A 17,299-nucleotide genomic window follows, 5' to 3' on the forward strand; every position below is an offset into this window, starting at 1 on the left:
AAATTAGAGGTACATTTGAAAGTAAAACCATTTTTGAAATACTATAAAAGACAGAGATGGCTGATCTTACTGTGTTGGAAGATTTGGCATATCACAGCCCTCTGAGTCAATGTTTTGGATGCAACAATCAGCTAAATGAACGGTAACATACAATTTCCATACACCATTGCGCAACAGGTTGAAGTCAAGAGGGGTTTGTTACTTTGCAATGATGCCTTCCAACCTGGTATCAGAGCATTTTGTATTCTGTATGTAAATCTGAGACATGATAGTATGGTATGTATTTATTTGTGGATGTCCATCACCCATTTCATATTATACATTACGAATTTGCTAAACCTAGAATACGTTACAAATTCTTGCTAGGTGGCTAACATTAGCTAGGCTAGGGGTTAAGTTTAGGTTAAAGGGTAAGGATGAGCAAAAGGGTTAGCTAAAAGGATTAAGGTTAGGGTTAGCTATCATGCTAAGTTGAAAAGTTGCTAATTAGCTAAAATACTAAAGTTGTCTGTGATGAGATTGGAACTCGCAACCACCCACCCTTTTATTTTTGCCTTAAGTAACCAAGTCTTATATAACCATACCAAATATAACGTATCATACTAGATGGAGTGTCGACTTAATGTACATAATACAACACGCTCAGACCAGGTTGGCATTTAACACCTGGATTTGTTAGCAGTCAATGTCAACTAGGGATATCATGTCACTTCTCTGCAGTCCGGCGCAAGCAGGATCATACGGCCTACATTTAGGCCTATCCAGCAGCGGTTGCAGGATCAGATGGAAAGCACGATCAGTCTTTAGTCTTTCTTTCTTCCTCACAAATATCGTAATCAATTCACGAGAATGTTACATCTTCATGTAATGAAGGTAGTGCGATTTCACAGCTCTCTTTAGACATAAACAGTACTACCACTGAGGTTTATAACCCACCCAAACTATGCCTATCTGAAATGTGAACATTATTAATGAAATCACCAGGTAGCTTACTGTCATGTACAGTCATTTAGCAGATGCTTTTACCCAGAGGCGAAGATGCGTCCGTAGCAGTTTGCTAAATGGTACTTTATATGAATATTATGAACGTAGGTAGGCTACTATGTTTTTGCCAGGCTAAACCGGAGAAATTTAAACAAGCGCTACCTGGTCACTAATCTGGGTATGTGGGTCCACTTTTGCGTTCCAATGCTGATGACTGGACATTGGTCAACAGTCAAGACTTGCAACTTTTTGGTTCTGAAGCACAGATAAAACATAGTGACCAGAACGATTAAGCAATGGTATAAACATAAAAAATAAACGGTAGGCTATATGTAGCCTATTAAAATATGTATGACTTGTTTCCCCCATTCAGTTTCGCACTTGCAACCACCCAAAACTTTCTCACTGCTAGCTCAAATGACATGTGTTGATTCAGTTTGCTGGTCCAAATCAGAAGGCCCGAGAGACCCAAATCCACAAAACGTTACAAAACCTGGCCAGATAATTTCAAGTCATCAGTCTCAAGTCAAAGTCCAGAGTCTTGAGGCACCCAAGTCAAGTCACTTTATTTTCTATCAAGTTATCAAATCTGTGACTCAAGTCCACACCTCTGGGAAGCAGTTACCCCAGGGGACTAGGTACCCCACGTTACCCTATAATGCCAGGAGCCGATATACGGCCGATATATACATATATATATATATATATATATATATATATATTTGGCGTCTGTATTGGCCAAATAACATTTACTGTGATGCAGACCTCTGCAGAAGTCAGGGCATGCACTTGGCAGAGCTGTTGTGAAGGAAGTTGTCAAAAAAGTGAGTTTTGTGTTTATACAGGACGTACTGCCCCACCTACCGTTCAACCAATTATGGCAATGCGGAGCCCTTCGCATTGTTATCAGATTTGGAAGGCGCACAGCGATGCGGTAGATCTTTATTTCGCCTGCGCCAGTCTCCAGAGACTTCACAACCTGCATACGGCGCCTCCGGATCGCATTGCCAGAGCAAGCATAAATGGGCTTTTACATGGCTTGAAGCAGATCTGATTAAATAAAGACCTTAACAGTATTATTATTCATGTGTCTTTTCCCTGCCAAGCAGTTCTTTAATTTGAACGTTTTTCTCTGGTAGCTAGCCTCCCTCAAGGTCTCCACCTCCACCTCTGGATGCATGACTTTCTCTGAAATGAGTAAAGACGATACTCCGTAATTATGGTAGCATCCACATGAAATGTACAAGTTTTCAGAAACATTCTATTATTATTTACCATACAAAGGGACTCCAAATTGACCCAAATTATTTAAACAATTAATTTATATTGGGCACAACATAATCCGAAACAAAACCAAAACAAACGGCAAATGCATCCAACAAGTCTTGTAGAGTCACGTGTTAGGAATATGGGACCAAACACTCAACTTTCTACAAAATGTCCAAATACTTATGACACCTTCAAAATGGGGGTGACGGGGACGACTAAATACATGCATTAATTTATAAAACGGTAATAGAGTCATATGAAAATACCCTCAAACAAAATTTGACATCGGTACTGTCGCCTCATAAAACATTTAATCTCAAATCCAAAATGGAGTAGAGCCAAATGAACAAATTTAGCTTCACTGTGCAAATAAATACATACAGGTGTACATTGTGTTTGACTTAATTGTATACAACATTTGCGAAATATGTACACATAACCTGTTGCATACAAGTATATAGCCTTAGTCTCTTGGGACATTCATAGGGACCTCTTAATCTGCAGACAGAAAACATTTTAAAAAACAGGCTTCATTATACTAAAATTTGACTGCACTGAATAGTATGCTGCCATTATCTCTGTCTAATAGTTGTCCTGACTAGGGTCTGGAACTGGAGAATATCTTCATAATGTCCTCCCACAAGATAACCTACCCTATGCAGTCCTTCACCCCTTCAATGTCTGTTATCTAAAATGCATTTGGAGCTTGTTTTTAATTTCTAATGATAAACATCAAGATAGTTAGCTAATAAGAAGTTTAGCTATACAGTTAAGTTAGCTAGCTAGCTGCTCATACCCAGTGGCCTACCTGCAGTTACTGTAGTTCGGTAGTGATTACATAAAACTCTTTTTTTATACTAAATGTATTTACTTACGTTTTTATTTTATTTTAAAACAACGATTTGTTCCGGTCTCTTAGCATGCATTTCGGCTAATGGAAAATCTCATTGTGAATAAAAGAGTGCAAGGGTGAAAAAGAGAAGTAAGGCTCGACTCAATCAGGGGTGATAACTGATCAATGCAGGATCGATGCTTGACTAGTGGAGGGTTGAGATTTGACTTGTGCAGGTTTGATACTTGACTAGTGGAGGGGGAAAGTCTGAGGCGGAGGAATGAGGAAGTTCCTAATATGTATAGCAATTGATGAAAAGATCCAAGCCCCTTTCACTTGGATGTTTACCTCCAATGTGGTTTGAGAAGGAGGTGAGGAGAGAGGACAAAGAATTGAGGGAGAATTAGAATTGTTAGACATTGCAGCAGACTTTAAAAGTAAGTCATCACCTTGCATCATAAATAACTACTCAACATCAGTCAGTCATAATGATACATCATGGTTTTGATGCTGTCGAACACAGCCAACAACAGTTTCAATCGGATCTTGCATGGTCGACAATGCAGCTTTTAAAAGGGACAATCAGCAGTTGCTACATACATTTTTGGACTTGTAAATGAATATGTTCCCATTGATTCTTGAAGAATATAACTCATAAATGCCTCATTAGCTTAGTCAACCTGTTGTACCCCAGCAGAACCAAAAATATAGGGCTCGAATTAATCTGTATCGCTGAAGCATTACATGTTTAAATTTCACGCTGTCAAGCTGAACTTCTGCGATACGGATTGAATAGAGGGCATAAGCTTGTTTTAAATCAAAATCGAATTTTTCACATACGAATACAACAGGTGTACCTTACCGTGAAATGCTTACTTACAAGCCCTTAACCAACAATGCAGTTCAAGAAATAGTTAAGAAAATATTTACTAAATCAACTAAAGTAAAACAAAATAACAATAACGAGGCTATATACAGGGGGTACAGGTACCAAGTCAATGTGTGGGGGTACAGGTTATTCAAGGTAAATTGTACATGTAGGTAGGGGTAACGTGACTATACATAGATAATAAAACAGAGAGAAGCGGCAATGTAAATAGTCCAGGTGGCCATTTGATCAATTGTTCAGCAATATTGTGGCTTGGGGGTAGAAATTGTTGAGGAGCCTTTTGGTCCTAGACTTGGCACTACCACTTGCCATGCGGTAGCAGAGAGAACAGTCTATGGGTGACTGGAGTCTTACGATTTGTGGGGCCTTCCAGGACCTATATACTAGGCGGTGTCAGAGGATGGCAGGAAGCTTGTCCCCAGTGATGTATGGGGCCATACGCACTACTTTCTGTAGTGCCTTACGGTAGGATGCCGAGCAGTTGCCATTCCAGGCGGCGATGCAACCGGTCAGGATGCTCTCGATGGTCCAGCTGTATAACTTGTCAAATCTTTTCAGTCGACCGTCTTTGGTGGGTTTGGACCATGATAGTTTGTTGGTGATGTGGACACCAAGGAACTTGAAACTCTCGACCTGCTCCCCTACAGCCCCGTAGATGTTAGTGGGGGCCTGTTTGGCCCTCCTGTAGTCAACGATCAGCTCCTTTGTCTTGCTCACATTGAGGGAGAGGTGGTTGTTCTGGCACCACCACCAGGTCTCTGACCTCCTCCCTATAGGGTGTCTCATCGTTGTCAGTGATCAGGCCTACCTTGATATATACCCTCAAAACATGGTTAAATCTGATGTTGAAATCGTGGACAGTGAGTCCTCACATCCATAGCTCAGTCTATGAAGTTGAGAATGATGACATTCTCCAGCCCTATCCCTAAGCTTTTTACCGAAACAGTGGCGGGTCACCTGCTTTGCTATTGTTTCAACTGCTGACTGACCCTTTAAAAAGGTCAATTCAGATTGAGGCGACAAATGCAGTGTTTACCGTGATCTCGCGAATGCGGGAACATTGCCTTTAAAAGCAGTGAAGCCTATATCCCAAGATTCAAATTGAATCCCAGTGTGGTGATACTGGTTTGTTGGGACTGATGGTTTCTACAGTTGTGACTTTACGTAGCATGTTAGAACTAACGTAGCAGGTTAGGAGAATTAGGTTAAGGTTAGGAAAAGGGTAAGGCTTAGCTAAAACACTAGTTATCAACATTTGTTGTCCCAACACGACAACTAGAAGGAGCTGTACTCCATCTAGCCACAACTGTAGAAACAGTGTTCTGATGGCAGCTCCGCCTCCAGGGCACTGGCAGATACAAATGTGATTGGTTGGATGAAAGCTCAGTGGACAGAGCGACAGGTCAGTGGGTGGAGTTTACAGGTGAGAGAAAAAAAAGAAAAAAGGCAGGTTGGTGGTGGATGGAGCGCGTTAAAACACAGGTTATGACAGATAAGATCGCCAGTTCGAATCCCAATACAGGTTGTTATCCGACATAACTAATCTACTGAAAAAAGGAGTGGTGCCCTACCCCTACTGACGTAGTGGACTGTGATAGGGATCAGAAGGTCACAGGTTTTTTAAATTTCACCTTTATTTTTCTAGGCAAGTCAGTTAAGAACAAAATTCTTATTTTCAATGACAGCCTATGGGTGGGTGGGTTAACTGCCTTGTTCAGGGGCAGAACAACAGATTTTTACCTTGTCAGGTCAGGGATTTGATCTTGCAACCTTTTGGTTACAAGTCCAACGCTCTAACCACTAGGCTACCTGCTTGAAAAGTCAGGGAAACAACACCAATTAAGCACACACATTTATAAAAGGGGTATATATATACTGCAAAATAAAATAAAAACTACAATTAGTGTTTCAATACTGAATCAATCCACCCTGTCATTATTAATCTAACCACCACACTCACGTGACAATGCTGAAACAGTCTAATGACATTTTTACAGACATTCATAGCATTTCCTGGGTGAATTCCAGACACTTGCAAGGGATGTGTGAACCACCAACAGGTTATGTAAATAGACAAACATACATGTATAGGTGCAAGGGAAAAGAGGTGTCCAAGTATAAAAAAATATAGCACCAAAAACTGAAATATAAAGGCTTTAAAGAAATTATTTACCATCTCCCAAAATGTGCTGTTCAATTTGGTTGCCAAAGACCAATAGAACATATTAATCTCAATGGGCTTAGTTATGTTGCGGCGTGATTTACAGATATGAACACCTATGTCCATGCAAAGTGCTACGGTCACTTAAATCGTGACTGAAGCGCAGGAGTGCCTCAGATTTCGACAAGAGGTTTCTCATTCACCTACTTTTATTATAATGGGGCAGGGATGGAAACAGAGAAACACAGGACCATTCTTTAGAATTATTATTTTGTTCTATTGATTCCAATGAGCCAAATATACCACTGAACATGGCTTTCAGAATATTGTGACAAGGAGGGAGAATCAATAGGTGGTAGTAGACATTCTGGGACACATCTTTGAGAACAAAGCCAAGTAATGTTATGAACAACAGCAGGTGTTAAGAGACACACAATATCCAAACCAATGCATCGAGTCCAGAATCTGATATATAGAATGTCGTGATATATGGTGCACACAAATACAGCCATGATGGATTGTCAAACGTTAAGACTAGTATGAGATATATTACTTAACTCCAGTAGTGTGAAATAGCTATCTAAATAAGTGATCAGTGTCATGCAATCCACTTTCAATCCTTTTTGCTCAGACTTATAGCTAATACCAAAAAACATGTTGCCGTTAAACACTCTTCCATGTGACAATGTGAGCTCGGCTCCACTTACTTTGTCCGGCCATTGGCTAATGATATCATGCGAGTAGCCTGTTGCTAATCAAATGATAGTAAGTGATAAAGTAGCCACACCACATTATTGATATACAGAAAACTCCATTTAGGAAACACAAAAATAGAATTGCTAATGGATTGATAAAAGAAAAACAGATGACACTACATTTTTCTGTATGAAATAATTAGAATGATATGATCCGCCAACATGTGGCTGGCTGAACACACCCTTTTCACATATTTTCAAATGTACAAGGTGCTCTCAAAGAGCCATGGCATTTAATTAAATTCAAATTAGATTTTAACTTGTGAGATCTGCATGCTTGTACAACTCTGCATGGCCCAAAAATATAATTTCAAGAGTAAGTAAAACAAAACAAAAAAACAAAGTACATTTCTCCAAGAATAACATTTAACCCAAGTGAAAAAAAAGTTTAAAATCCTTTCATATCCCTTCTCCTTGAATAAAATGAAAATATCCTTTGTAACAAAGAGCAATATAACATAAGTGCTTGGTCTGCAAGCAAAGTGGTGGGCATGTATGTGCAAGCAGTGCTGACATGCATTTGGACTCAATCTGCTTTGATAGAGAGCTAAAAGCGTCGACATTCACAGATATCATCATTTACATTTTACTGCAATTAACCAGATACACAAGCGATTGCTGATATAACGGTGGTTTTCCGTTCTTGTTAAAAATCATATGTTTAAGCATTTCCTTTAGTTCACTTAGGCACAATAATAACCACTCTGTGATAAATGGAATGGACTGTCTTGCAAAGTATTGCTAATGACTTCTCATTTTGTGAATCCCTCTCCAGTGAAGCTTAACCTCTGGTGCATGTGACATTCAGTGGTCCCATTGACATGGCATATTTAAGAAACAAGGCTCGAGGAGGTTTGGTATATGGCCAATATACCACGGCTAAGGGCTGTTCTTACGCACGACGAAACACGGAGTGCCTGGATACAGCCAGTAGCTGTAGTATATTGTAGTATATTGGCCATATACCAAAAAACTCAGAGGTGCCTTAATGCTATATTTTTGGGGAAATACCTATGGTATTCGGTCTGATATACCTCGGCTTTCAGAAAAACAGCAGTCAGGACTCAACCCTCCCAGTTTATAATTAAAGGATGGTGACATCATGCAGCTTCTCTATGATAAAAACAACTCTGGTCTTGAAGAGGGACTCAAAATAGAGGTTTGGATACAGTCGGTTTATTAGTGTGGAAATATACTGTACTGTTAACACTTCATTCAAAGTGCATTTTTTCATGAAATAACTACTCGGTACTAGAACTGTAATTCAGTCATGCGAGTTGGTACATAAATGACTCAATTGTCTATTGACTTCCATCTAAAACTACTTACGAGTATTTATTTTGAGTACAAATTATTACCTAGTATTTACCAAGCCATTTCATTTAAAAACACACTGTCAAAAGAGTATACCACAGTATGCGCTCTAGATGAAGGGTTAAAGTGACTGATCTGAATGTTACACAAAAATACTGCACATTTCATGATTTCTTGAAACGTGGACTTCCATTGTTTTATCAATGTCAGAGTAATCCTTCTGTTCACATGCATACCATTACCTTCCAAGACATTGGCGATCTCCTTAATGTTCATAGACCGTCTATGAAACTCAAAATGGGATGTCGAAACATGTCGTCGTCCTTCAGTAAGTGCCGAGGTCTCTGCACGACTACATGTGCACCAGGAGACAACAAAGGTCCCATCTTCACCTCTCACACACCCTCTGCCATTTTTAGTTTTTGATGGACATCCTATTCTATTGTAACACTGATTCTCTCACTGCGGTCCCCTTGTCTGTGGAAATTGATAACTGTGCAAATGGGTGCAGGGCTAAATATACCTATGAAATGCTATACGGATTAAATGATTCATCGTTGAAGGAATAACTCAGGAGTTCAGCCCCAAGGAGGCAGAGGGTTTCCTACAGCTGTCGACTTGTTTTCTCTGGGCTGTTGCGGATTTGGATCACAACTACCTGGCTGCTGATAAGAAGTGTGAGTAACTTCGATTAGTATTGCCAGTCTTCTAAGTCCACCTTACCTAGCATTCATAATGAACAACATTTCTTCATGTTGGTAGACCAAAGACTCTTGGATATCTTCATGTTCTGCCTTCATATCCATGGTATAGATGTACCCAGGCAAAGATGCTGGAGTCCGCTCTATATTAATAAGATTGAAAGGAGGAGAAAATCCTGGTAATCCACCAGGCTATACGTGATGCATGCTAGGGTGGGAAATCGTCAGTTCAGAGGGGGGAAATGAGTCTATCACAATTTAAGAGAAGATAAAGTGAGGGAGATACTTTGGTGGATAAGAGTGCAGGGATCTGAAGATTCGTCTTGTTCTCTCTCAGAACTCCACTTTACACGCAGGGAAGGTCTCCTCTTGCATGGCCACAGTGCTGTTGCTGCCCAGCACGGTAATGCCCAGCTCCCCCTGCCTCTCGTGGGTCTCCTGGTACCACTCATGCATCGTCAGTGAGTCAAAAGTGGGGATCAGGGTCACCTGAGTAGAAAGGTAGATGGGTAAATAAAAATGAGAGCATGAGTACATAGAAGTAGAGACTTGACAACGTACTACAAATAGGGAAAATGAGAAATAAGAGGAGAGGGGGGGAGAGGGTGACCTGCACATCGGGCCAGGCTGTCTTCCCGTCCAGTAGGGCATCAAGAATAGGTCTCATGACAGACTCCTTCAGGTGTTCATTGCCACTGACGATGTAGCAGGAGGAGCGCAGGCGTCGGAAGAACTCCACGTCAATGGTGGTAGAGGCACAACCAGATGGGAGATAAGCCAGGTCCAAATAAACTGGTGCCCCTCCAGCTGCACTTGCCTTGCTGCCCACAGAACCTGTAGGACACAAAGCAGAGTTAGGCATAAAACACAATATACACAGATTGTACAAAAAAATTAGGAACACATGCTCTTTCCATGACAGACTGACCAGGTGAAAGCTATGATCCCTTATTGAGGTCACTTGTTAAATCCACTTCAATCAGTGTAGACAAGAATGCTGTTTCATTGACTACAGCTAGGCGTTCAACGCCATAGTACCATCCAAGCTCCTCATTAAGCTGGAGGCCCTGGGTCTCAACCCCGCACTGCGCAATCGGGTCCTGGACTTTGACGGGCCGCCACCCCAGGCGGGTAAGGTAGGAAACAACATCTCCAAGAAGAAGAGGCACAACAGCGCCTCTTCAACCTCAGGAGGCTGAAGAAATTAGCTTGCCACCTAAAACCCTGACAAAATTTTACAGATGCACAATTGAGAGCATCCTGTCAGGCTGTATCACAGCCTAGTACGGCAACTACACCGCCCTCAACCGCAAGGCTCTCCAGAGGGTGGTGCGGTCTGCACAATGCATCACCGGGGGCAAACTGTCTGCCCTCCAGGACACCTACAGCACCCAATGTCACAGGAAGGACAAAAAGATCATCAAGGACAACAATCACCGGCGCCACTAACTGTTCACCCTGCAGCCATCCAGAAGGCGAGGTCAGTACAGGTGCATCAAAGCTGGGACAGAGAGACTGAAAAACAGCTTATATCTCAAGGCCATCACTGGCACATTAGAGGCTGCTGCCTACATAGACACTCACTAGTCACTTTAAACAATGCCACTTTAATAACATATCTAACATTACTTATCTCATATGTATATACTGTATTTATACCATTTATTGCATCTTGCCTATGCTGCTCGGCCAGTTGTTGGGGAATTGTTTGATTACTTGTTAGATATTACTGCACTGTCGGAACGAGAAGCACAAGCATTTTGATACACTTGCATTAACATATGCTAACCATGTGTATGTGACCAATAAAATTTGATTTGATGAAGGGGAGGAGACCGGTTAAAGAAGGATGTTTAAGCTTTGAGAGACATGGATTGTGGATGTGTGCCATTGAGAGGGTGAATAGGCAAAACAAAAGATGTAAGCGCCTTTGAATGGGGTATAGTACTAGGTGCCAGGAGCACCGGTTTGTGTCGAACTGCAACGCTGTTGGGTTTTTCACGCTCAACAGTTTCCTGTGTATCAACAATGGTCTACCGCCCAAAGGACATCCAACCAACTTGACAACTGTGGGAAGCATCGGAGACATCATGAGCCAGCATCCCTGTGGAACGCTTTCGACACCTTGTAGAGTCCATGGTGCCAGGAGCACCGGTTTGTGTCGAACTGCAACGCTGTTGGGTTTTTCACGCTCAACAGTTTCCTGTGTATCAACAATGGTCTACCGCCCAAAGGACATCCAACCAACTTGACAACTGTGGGAAGCATCGGAGACATCATGAGCCAGCATCCCTGTGGAACGCTTTCGACACCTTGTAGAGACGAATTGAGGCTGTTTGGAGGGCAGAAGGAGGGTGAGGGGTGCAACTCAATATGTGACCGACTGGCTTGATTGTCTTATGTTACAACATTTGTAATGGATAAAAGTACAAATTAGAGCTAGAAAATGGTATATCATACACTGCAGTTGAGGAACAATGGAAAAGTAATTCTGCATTGAAAGTTGATAAACTTGTTACCTCACTTTTGAGAAAATGGCCCTTGAATGCTTTGGTACACCTACTGGAGAGCTCTTCTTTGTCTACACCCATTCAGCATCATTCACACCCTCTAAAGCTTTAGCACCACCTATCTCCTTAAGGATTCACATGTGAGGCCATGTACTAAATAACCAAAGACTTCAAAACAATGCCTGGTTTATACTACGCGTGTGTTGGTAAATTAAACTAGGCAAGTCAGTTAAGAACAAACTCTTATTTACAATGACAGCCTACCGGGGAACAGTGGGTTAACTGCCTTGTTCAGGGGCAGAACAACACGATTTTTACCTAGTCAGTTTGGGGATTCGATCCAGCAACCTTTCAGTTACTGGCCCAATGCTCTGGGCTACCTGCCAGGTTCAATGATATCTAGCTAACATTAGAATATAACTAGCAATTCAAATGGCTCTGCGATATGAATAATATTACTACACAAATCATACACCTACTGTTAGCTAGCGAGCCAGCCAATGGTTGCCCTTAGTTTGAAGATGTATAAAGCACCGGTCTCTGGATTACAACGGCCTTCTGTGTTCTCTTTTCGACTATGTCTGCATATTTGCAATCAAACGCCAGAATTTTCTCCATCTCCTTAGCTATTATACTCAAATTCCACTCATTTCAAAACTCGTCCTCCAGAAAGTGGAGAGCAACACTTATGCAGTTCTACTATGTGATATCTTCCAAAAAAGACACGTTAAAAAGGATTACCTACACATACTGACCAGCTCATGTTATAGACAGAAGTGTACTACATGGCAGACCAATCCGAACTCATCTCTCGGCATGTCCAGCCCACTCATTATTCCAGCCAATTATTGCTAGCAGGAAGGTTGCTCATTTTTTCCGTGGCTAAACCAACTAGGTTTGTAATTGACCAATTTTATACGTATTTAAGGCAGAAGAACGTTCACATGTTCTAGAAGGCATTTCTGCCAAAAAAGCAATTTGATTAACTTCATTGGGATAGGGGGCAGCATTTTCACTTTTGGATGAAAAGCGTGCCCAGAGTAAACTGCCTCCTACTCAGCCCCAGATGCTAATTTATGCATATTATTAGTAGTATTGGATAGAAAACTCTGAAGTTTCTAAAACTGTTTGAATGATGTCTGTGAGTATAACAGAACTCATATGGCAGGCAAAAACCTGAGAGAAAATCCAAACAGGAAGTGGGAAATCTGAGGTTTGTAGTTTTCAACTCAGCCCCTATTGAAGATACAGTGGGATATTTGTTATGTTGCACTTCCTAAGGCTTCCACTAGATGTCAACCGTCTTTAGAACGTTGTTTGATTGCTTTTCTACAGACAATGGAATTCTCCGGTTGGAACATTTATGATAAAAACATCCTAAAGATTGATTCTATACATCGTTTGATATGTTTCTACGACCAGTAATATAACTTTTTGGAATTTTCATCCGACCTTTCCACTGGAAGTTGCACGCGATTTGTTTACCAAACGCCCTAACACAAGGAGGTATATGGACATAAATGATTCACTTTATCGAACAAATCAAACATTTATTGTGGAACTGGGATTCCTGGGAGTGCATGCCGATGAAGATCATGAAAGTGAATATTTATAATGCTATTTCTGACTAATGTTGACTGTGCAACATGGTGGATATTTATTTTGGCTGGTTTGGGCTCTGAGCTCTGTACTCAGATTATTGCATGGTATGCTTTTTCAGTATTTAAAAAAAAAAATCTGACACAGTGGTTGCATTAAGGAAGTTTATCTAACGTTCCATGCATAAAACTTGTATTTTCATCCACATTTATAATGAGTATTTCTGTAAGTTGATGTGGCTCTCTGCAAAATCACTGCATGTTTTGAAACTACTGAACATAACACGCCAATGTAAAATGAGATTTTTGGATATAAATGTGCACTTTATCGAACAAAACATACATGTATTGTGTAACATGAAGTCCTATGAGTGTCATCTGATGAAGATCATCAAAGGTTAGTGATTAATTTAATCTCTATTTGTGCTTTTTGTGACTCCTCTCTTTGGCTGGAAAAATGGCTAGGTTTTTCTGTGACTTGGTGGTGACCTAACAATTGTTTGTGGAGCTTTTGCTGTAAAGCATTTTTGAAATCAGACACTGTGGCTGGATTAACAATAATTGTATCTTTACAGATTTCTGTTGATTTGGATTTGGTGCCCTGCAATTTCATTGGCTGTTGGCGAGGGGTTCCGCTACGTTCCCAGACAGGTTAAAAAGTTTACATTCAAATGACTCTCCTGTGAAGTAGTGAAGCTCGACATACGCCTAGCTTCCTGAAAAGAGTCACATATCTGGAAGGTGTTCCTATAATGCTTTGTAAATTGATTTTAGAAATCAAGTAATAAAAGATTATCAAATGTCATCGTTCTAAGTGTAAAACACTGACTGTGCCTACCTGAAGAAGTTGACCTTGCAGTCCCAGGTCTGGAGCCATTAGTGATATTGCGGGATGAAGGCCTTGTGTCAAGACTTGAGGTGATTTTCAACGTACCAGTTGTGCTGCCAGTCTTGGTCTTGCTGTTCAGAGTCGTACTGGTGGCCGACGTTAACCTGTGTGTGACCCCAGCTGGTTTCTTGGTTTTTGTGGCACTGCTCTTTGAGGTCTTGCTTGGAGCATCAGCCTCAGGGTCAGCCATGCAGGCACCGGGCTGGGGCGGCAAGGGTGGCAGGTCCTTCATTGGGGCTGGGGGAGGGTCCTGAGAGGAATGTTGGGCTCCCCTGTTGGAGGAGTGAGAGCTGGGATGGTCGTGTGGATGGTGGGGTGGGAAACTCCCAGAATCCTCATCAGAGTCCATGTCTGCAGTGATGGAGGGGCAGTCTTCAGTCCCTGGGGGTATGTCTGAATCTGTGGCTGTGTTGAGGGACTCACTAGCAGATGTGGGTGGAGTCTCCTGACCTTGTGGCGAATGTCGATCACTATGAATGACGCTTTGTGGCTTAGCTAGGTCCTGGGAGTGGTCGCTGTTTTCTGATAGTTCTCGCGGGCTACCTGTCGCTAGCCCCGGAGACAGATGCTGTTGTTGGTTCTCTGGGGATTTTGGGTGCTTGAATTCACAAGGTGAGACCAGGCAGAGGTCGACGTCATGGGGAACGTCAGGGAGAAGACCCTGAAATCCAGTAAGGCGTTCCTCTGAGCCGTCCCCTGGCGGACGCATGTTATGACATGTCCTCAAAGGTAAGGACATCCCCATTTTGGGGTCAGGATCAGCAAAATGCCCATTAGAGTAGGACCTGTCCATATGGTCTCCCTTGGGTGACTCATCAATAGATGGGAGCACCTGTTCAAAAGACACGGAAAGAGACTCATCAACTTCAGTCGAGTGTGGGGAACCGATTTCAGCAGGCATAGAGGTAATATTGGGGGAGACAGAGTCCGGCAGCATGAAGGGACTCAGTGTCAAAAGGCTTGATTGCTTCTCCTGGGACGATGTAGAGTTCTCTAGGTTCCCCTTCAAGGAGCCTACCTCAGAGTTCCTGCAAGAACCCATGACATGGCAGTCTTCAAACCCAAGGCTAGGCACCCTTCCCCCGAGACTACTGTCCTCACCAGAGCCCTGAGCATCCTCTTCAGGTGATTGGTGGAAAGGGGTATGCCCAGCGCTATTAGGGGCTGAGTCAGCAGGGGAGACCAACTCTAAAGTCTTCTCATCTGAGCTGGCACATGCATCTTGTCCATTTCGCAGGGCCCCATCAAGAAGTCTGTATTCAGTTGGTGTAATATCAAAGTTCACACTGCGGTCACTTTTAGGAGTTTTGGCAAGAGGTGAAGTGGTTCCCAGGGCCTTCTCTGGATTTGGGAGTGTCTCCATGCAGCGGAACTTTTCTGGACTTTCCAAGATGTCGCCCTTCTCTGCATTTTCTCTTGATCCATTCTCTGTTTCAGGTTGCGCCATTCCTTCATTGTTAGCTATAGTGCTCAATACAACAGCAGTCTTTTTCTCTGACTCTCCATTTTCTGCTCTGAGCTTCTCGAATTCCGCTGTCATGTCTTCAGGCGTTGACATCTTAGAACGATCCGCATCCCCTTCAGAGGCTGAAGCTTTTTTATTCTCTGTCTTTTTACTCGTCTTTGACTTTCCCCCCTTGTTCAATGAGTCTTTCTTGGGGATTGCATCCTTCTTCAAAGTTCCATTCTTGCCTATGGGTTTTTTTGCTTCTGCGTTTCCTAATGAAGGTCCAGCTGTCACCTTTTTGACATCCTTGCTGACAGGTTTTGTTGGTTTCTTCTCATCTGGCTTGATTTCCTTCTTGATCTCTTTCTTTGGATCAGGTTTGATGTCTTTCTTTGGTTTTAGACCAAGAGGTTCTTTCTTAATTGGTTCTCTCTTTTTCTCCACATTCTCATCCTTTTTGGCAACACCTGCAGAGGCTTTCTCATCCCTCTTTTTGACTTCTTTTTTCTCATCCTTTAAAGGTTCCTTCTTTGTCATAAGCTTTTCGGGCTTTGGAAGTCTTTGTTTAGCATCCACATCCTTCAATTTCAACTTCTCATCCCCTTCCTTTTCTTTAGGAGCAATGTCACTTGGGCCTTTGAGCTTGGCCTTCACGTCTTGTTTCCTAAGGTCCCCACGTCCAAGTTTGTCCTTCAGCAAGGCACTGCTAGGTCTGGAGTCCTTGGGAAGGGACTTAAGGCTCTCCCGACTCTCTGCACGTTTTGGTTGTTTATCTGATTTGGATGCTTCAAGGTCCCTAAGGCTCACGGCGGGGTGTTTCAGGAATTCTAGATGCTTTACTTTGTCAAGTCCTTCAAGAATCCTGGCCTGCGGAGTACACCCAGGAAAGAGAACTCGAATGATCTTCTCATGAGTACTGGCAGGATGCCACACCAATAGAGCACAGATGGAGACAAGGCAAGGCAGGGGTATCTCTGAGCCTTTCATGTTAGATCCATTGCCGGGCCAGTTCTTCATCAAAGCCTCAAGCTCTTTACTGCCTTTGACTGGGTTAAGAACATACAGCTCTAGACGACCGACTCCCATCTTCTGGAAAAGTATAACAGGCTCAATGGTGGGTCCATTTGAGCGACTAAGAGGCTCTGGATTGATTGTTAGCCTGTCAAGGTGCTGCAACGTGAGTGCCACCTGATCGCAGCTCCGTAGTTCTTTGGGATCACCCTCGAATGACTTCAATCTCTCTGGAGCATTAAGAAAAACTATGCCAATATCAGGAGAAATTAGATTTTTCATCCAGTCCTCATTGATCTGAGAGTCGGCAGATTGTTCATCCTCCAGTTCTACCACTTTCCTTTGGAGAAGACTGTTCACCCCTGGAAGATTGTCAGTACCGATGTGGGTGAGGAGCAGGCAGTCAACTCTGTCCAGATGTCTAACCAGTTTCCAGAAACAGGAGCGTGGATCGGACCCACCGTTGACCAGGATGTTGAAACCGTTAACAGCAAAGAAGGCAGAGTCTCCTCTCCCACCTGGAAATACGTAACAGCAGGGGCGAGAGAGTTTGAGGAAGCCCACAGTACTGGGGGGCTCCAGCAGCTCAAAAGAAGACTGTGGCTCCAGGGACTCGGAGAGGTATTCTGTGAACTCTTGCAGACCTTCCATTTCAGGTAGCACTGATGGCAGGTTTGTTTTGATGTCAATGAAGTCTTGTAGGTTGTGTTTCTCCAACACTGAGTTCTTCCACACTCCAGTGTTAGGACAACTCAGTGTGAGGCTAGCTTTTTGTGTAGGGTCTGCCGAGCTCAATAACTCTCCAATCTATTCAAAAAGATAGAATGGTTTGATGTAAAATCACTTGACCAGCTTATTAATAATGCTTTGAATTTAGATTAAATCTGTAACTTAGAATATACACTGATTGTACAAAACATTAAGAACATTTGCTATTCC

The 17,299-nt window shown here is 42.4% G+C and overlaps 1 protein-coding gene across 2 annotated transcripts in view; it reads right to left on the minus strand.

The window, feature by feature from the left end:
* Window positions 1–2,542: 2,542 nt before the first annotated feature.
* Window positions 2,543–17,299, minus strand: part of LOC109902358 (microtubule-associated protein 1S) — a 46,145-nt gene continuing 31,388 nt past the window's right edge. The window contains exons 5-7 of one of the 2 annotated variants that reach the window (XM_031786269.1): window positions 13,948–17,167; window positions 9,516–9,739; window positions 2,543–9,394 (exon numbers count right to left, since the gene is read on the minus strand). In XM_031786269.1, the coding sequence (XP_031642129.1) occupies window positions 9,239–9,394; window positions 9,516–9,739; window positions 13,948–17,167 (3,600 nt within the window). In that variant the 3' untranslated portion in view covers window positions 2,543–9,238. Of the gene's footprint in view, window positions 9,395–9,515; window positions 9,740–13,851; window positions 17,168–17,299 lie in introns of both variants that reach the window. The other variant, XM_020498647.2, reaches the window with a different exon arrangement.

Source organism: Oncorhynchus kisutch, linkage group LG13 (assembly GCF_002021735.2).
Source record: "Oncorhynchus kisutch isolate 150728-3 linkage group LG13, Okis_V2, whole genome shotgun sequence".
Lineage (NCBI taxonomy): Eukaryota > Metazoa > Chordata > Actinopteri > Salmoniformes > Salmonidae > Oncorhynchus > Oncorhynchus kisutch.